At 35.7% G+C, this 5370-nt stretch overlaps 1 protein-coding gene across 1 annotated transcript in view; it reads left to right on the top strand.

Moving 5' to 3' along the window:
* Positions 1–200: 200 nt before the first annotated feature.
* Positions 201–5370, top strand: part of GOPC (golgi-associated PDZ and coiled-coil motif containing) — an 11987-nt gene continuing 6817 nt past the window's right edge. Inside the window, exons 1-3 of the mRNA XM_010159486.1 lie at positions 201–239; positions 614–778; positions 3265–3288. Of these exons, the coding sequence (XP_010157788.1) occupies positions 201–239; positions 614–778; positions 3265–3288 (228 nt within the window). The remainder of the gene's footprint in view (positions 240–613; positions 779–3264; positions 3289–5370) is intronic.

Below are 5370 nucleotides of genomic sequence, written 5' to 3'. Positions count from 1 at the left end.
CAATTGTAAATTTGGTTATTTGATTTCTATGTTGCATTAATAATTGCCGTTTTACTTTGATCAAATTGTTTTTTTCAATAAGATCTAATAATTTTCAGTTTTAACACTGTGTTTACATTTTTATGGTTGTAAATCCTACATAGTTTTAATACTGCTGCCCTGCTTTGGAATGGATATCTGCATCGCATGCCACTGTCGGCATGAGGAAAACCTCAGCTGTTGTTACTTTCCGCAGTATGGTTGGTCGATGAATGAATGAATGTTGTGGTGATTGGGGAGAAAATATTGAATCACAGAATGGTTTGGGTTGGAAGGGACCTTAAAGATCATCTAGTTCCAACCCCCTGCCATGGGCAGGGACACCTTCCACTAGACCAGGTTGCCCAAAGCCTCATCCAGCCTGGCCTTGAAGACGGCCGGGGATGGGGCATCCACTTCCAAAAGCCTGCAAATGATCCAGTGCTACAGAGGAAGCTGTGACAGGATGTACTCTTAACTGTATTACACTGTGTATAGCATGTATGTACCAGCAAATGATATATCTATGTATCACAGTTTTGATGAAACCATTTAATCATTGCTGTAATTACTGTGATGGATTATATCTTTGCAGGCGCAGTTAGTGGATCTGAAGTCTGAACTGACAGAAACGCAGGCAGAGAAAGCAGTGTTGGAAAAGGAAGTGCATGATCAGCTTTTGCAACTCCATGCTGTTCAACTTCAGCTACATGCCAAAACTGGTCAGAGTGTTGATTCTGGGGCTATTAAGGCAAAGCTGGTGAGTATGGTGGCTTGAATGGAGGTTTATATTATACTGTTCCCTCTCTTGGCTGACATTCTTCCTTGGAAGGTGCTACAAAGCTGGTTGTAATTTTTCACATTAAAAATATTAGTTAACTTTTTAAAATAACATTTATGGTTAGTTGTTAACAACCGTTAAAAATAACGTAGAGAATGTCAAAATAATGAATAAGAATCTGGGAAGTTGTTTTCACATAAAACGTTTTCTCATTGTTTCTTGAAGTAAAATAAAATAATTATGTGGTTTATAAAGCTTTTCTGGGGTCAGAAGTTGCAAAAGACAGTAGCTTCCAATATAAAAATACAACCAAGTCTTTATATATCTTAAAAAAGCCTAAAGTGAGTTTAGGTCTATTGGGTTTTTTTGTAGTTACGCTTTAAAAGTACGAATGGGATTGTTGTGTTGTACAGAGAGGGTAGATGGTATCACAGTCCTCTTTATTGTCATTCTTTCTCTTTAAGAATGATGCATCTATGGTGCTACTCATTGCTGCCTGCAGCAGACTCTCATAAAAGAACTCAATAAACCACTGATAATTTTGTATAATGTTTTTTTAGAAATTTAGACCTTTATAAAGCCCACCAAAAGTTAACAGTAATTAATCTATGCAGGTAGTTGACACTGGTAACTGGGGTGTAGTCTGCCTTGTTACTAGCCACAGCACAGATTCCATCTCTAATACTAAGACTTGGTAAATTAGAAAAGTCAAGTAATGTTGTACAGATTGTGGTTTCTAACTGTTGGTATAAATCGAAGTCTAGTACTCTGGTTGTTTTTAAAATCGCTTCACAGTTTGCTTGCAAATACCTAGTCCCAACATAGGTGGAACATGATATATTCTCCTCTGCCTTTTTTGTCCTGTTAATGTATCCTAAACACAGTAACAGCATGGATAGCTTTTAAGTCTTATCGTCCTATCACTGAATAACAGAAGTAACCTAAATTCTTCCTGTTTCAGATCCAGAATATGTAATTTAATTAGAGCTGTGTTCCTAGGTTACTTGCGTATTCACTATATAAGTAACATTTTCTGTGTAGTCTGCAGATAACTTGTTCTGTATTGAATTATAGTTTAAGCATGATGAAGCTTTCTTAGAGCTGTTAATACTTTTTATGGCTCTGTAAATACACATTCGTTAAATATCACCAGCATTTTGTAAGTGTTAGGCTGCAGGTTTGTTTTTTTTAAGCCAGCACATCACTGTGAGTGATTTCGGTCCCTAAATTATTAGTGAGGCTTAACTTTTGAGTGACACAGTGAGTAATACTTTTAACTTTTTTGTTTCTCCTTACCTTACTATAAACAATTTCTAAAGATGTATTAAATCTCCATGCTGCTGACAGCAGTATTTACCCACAGGTGACAATAAATGCATTTTACTTGCATTGTTTCAGATTTTATTTGTGTTGAAACTGTATTTTATTAACAGCCTAGACTGATATTCTGTCCTTAATTCCATTTAGTTCCTTCTTTTTTCCTAAACTTCAGGGATAATCTTTTGCAATTGCTTTACTTTGCCTTTAGGGATTTTGTAGTTTCAATGGAGAGAAGCTCAGTTTTAAACTGTTCTAGATACAGAAAGCTATAAAGGTCTGGGAAGCTTGAACAAGCAAAATTGGGGCTGCTTAAATGACAGTAAAAGAGGAAGTCCGAGTTTTAGGTAAATAAAAACTGTCATGCTAACCTTCTGGCAGTCAGAAAGCCTCTGAGGCCAAAGAAGGACCGTGTCAACAAAATATACAATAGGGAAATAAAGTTCTGTACTAGTTAACGCCCTGCTTGCTTTGTTAATGACAACCACTCTTTTGTATGTAGACTCTCACCATAAATACATACCCTGTGAACTGTAAAATTGTACATAGCAGTGAACTGAGACATTTTTAAATGTTTCAGAATTCTAAGCAATTGATAACATCATGTAGGTTAGGCTGAATCCCTTTTTAGGACTACTGTATCTGCTTTGTCCAAACACAATAACTCTGTAAGATTGCCTAGTTGAAATTTTTTGCTTGAGTTTTGCAGTTGATACATCTTTTTTTCTGCTTCTCCCTGTCCTTTATGTCCCTCTTGTAATACATACTTTGTTATTCTTTCTGAAAGGAAAAATCTGTTACCAGTATAACAGATGTTGTATTAGAGACTGTATTTCTGTGATAGTTTCAAAACTGCCTTCCTGCATTTTGCATTATCTGTCTATTCTTCATAAAGATTCTTAGTATTTTAGGAGAAAGTGCTATTTTCAATACCACAATAAGGTTAAAATTTTTAATAACTTTCACTGCAAAATACAAAATTTCTGCTAAGTTCAGTTATAGCAATGTGCTTGTTCTTTATACCTTCTAATAAAATAAACAATATGCTGGTAAATTTCTTTTGGAGTAAGTCATTTATGTTGTTGCATTTTCTTGAAGTTCCTATTTCCTGTTTCTCTAATTATGGAACTCTCTTCTTCTGTCTTAAGTCTGTCCTTTCTGTGGATGAAATGGTAAGTATGCTGATTGCCTTTTTTTTTTTTAAGTTTAAGCAGTGCTTTTGTTTTGTGCAACAACTTATATATATGTTGGCCTCAGAAACTGGCAAAACAGATCTGGCTTGTTCCTTCTTCCTGTCAGTTGGCAAGGTGCTGTGTAAAGAATCTTCTCTGCATTTTAGTTTTCTAGTTTTGGTATCCTCTTTCCTAAGTCTGTATGTGTTTTATTTATTATTGTTACAGCTAATTTGGAATGTTACTGGCAACTTGATGTTCTGAAAGGTTGTTCTGGCAGTATCTCAAAAGAGATGTTATACAATTGCTAAAGCATAAATACACTACACATCTATTAATGTAATATGAACATATATTAAAAAAAAAATTCCCATCAACTTCCCATTGTTTTCCCTTTTCTCAGTTCTTTTTATGGGGATGATGTAATAGGATTTACTGGCTTGTATGACAGCCCAAAGCATATAAATACAATAATACATAGATAACAAGAAAAAGTGAAGCAAAGTTAACTTTCATCTTTTGGGCTTTCACAGTGATAGACTTGAAAGGTTTTGAACAGCTCTTTCACTTTTATTATGTTCTATACCTCATTGTCATTACTCAGTATTTGCTCTTTGAAAAGCACAGGAGAGCAGGAAACTCTGAACTTTGATCTTCAACATTGCAGTTGCATTTTTGGTTTAGTTTTGTGAGTTTTTTATATTGCCAACAGAAAATACATTTTTCAGTTTTGCAGAACCTATGCACTACTGTTGAACACTGGAAAGCACAGAACTACTCTGGGACTTCCTCAACTTTTAAAACACTTCTGAGACTTTTGTTGCATCTCGACAGTCATAGTGTTCTTTCAGTACATCTTCAGAGATTCTGTATTGCAAACCATTTTTTGTTTGTTTATTTGTTTTGAATTTCTGTGGGGATCAGTTGGAAACAGTCCAGAGGAGATTAGCTTGAGTGTAATTTTCCACCATAGAACAGTAGTCATGGTAATGGAGAAAATAGGGAGAAAACAATTCTATGGGATTACATTTTTTCCTCATACTTTAGGTATAACATTTAAAATATGTGAGTAAAGGTGATTCCACTTAGAAATGTAACATTTGACTTTCTGTTTACATGTAATTTAAATGACAAACCAAATTTGGAGAAAACCAATGGTAAATTCCAGTTATCATGTGAAGTTTTAAGCTGTCTGCTTCATATAAATACAGTGAAGTGTGTTAAATGAAATTTGCTGATGTAATCAAGTATCTGGGATCACTTCAGCCATTCACTTTTCTGGGAGAGGTTGGAATTCTTCTCCCAAGTTACATTTCAGACACATCAAAGAACTCCTGCACCTCTAAAGCTTTTTCTGAATAGAAAACAGGACTAGTACATTCTAACAAATTACTGGCAAAGATGAAATTAATTTCTACTTTGTGTCTTTTTAATTCAGTAAATAAAGCATAAAAATGTCCAGTGGGGAAGAAAATGGAGGTTTGGATGTGAATAATGTGTCTGTCTTAAATTCTAGTCTTTGTCTTTTTATATTTGTCAAATAAAAGGCGTTCTAAAAGTGAGTGTGTACACAAACAGGGGCCTGTACTACTTGGAGCACCTTGACGCAGTATTGGCAATACGTACATAGGTAACATCGGTGTTGCAGGAACACCATACCTGCCTACGGGCTCTCCAGCTGCTGTATAACGAGTGTTATGTTGGACCATGACACTTCTTACAGCTGAAGTGTGTGGCAGAGGTAGCACAGCCTGCTGGCACTCTTGAGTTCTTGTAGTTGCCCTTGGGCTACTGGCAGTAGATGTGAATCAAAATATCCCAAGACCGTAATAATAATAGAGAGAATTGGTATAATTTTTAAAACTCCTATTCTTGAAAGGTAGGTTAGTCAAAATTCTTGGCTTTGGAGTAATCCTGCAGTTCAGAAACAGATTTGTTGAAGGGTCGTCTCACAATACAACCCCCAACCCAGAGGCCAGAAATGGCTTTCTGTGGCATGTTTCCTGACACACATGCAGAGTCAAACCTGAACTGAAACTGGGTCAGTGTGGGAATTGCAGGAAGTGAAATGTCAGTGATTTC

The sequence above is a fragment of the Eurypyga helias genome, unplaced genomic scaffold (assembly GCF_000690775.1).
Source record: "Eurypyga helias isolate BGI_N326 unplaced genomic scaffold, ASM69077v1 scaffold31559, whole genome shotgun sequence".
In the NCBI taxonomy this organism is placed as follows: domain Eukaryota; kingdom Metazoa; phylum Chordata; class Aves; order Eurypygiformes; family Eurypygidae; genus Eurypyga; species Eurypyga helias.
This window is presented reverse-complemented; position numbering and strand designations above follow the sequence as displayed.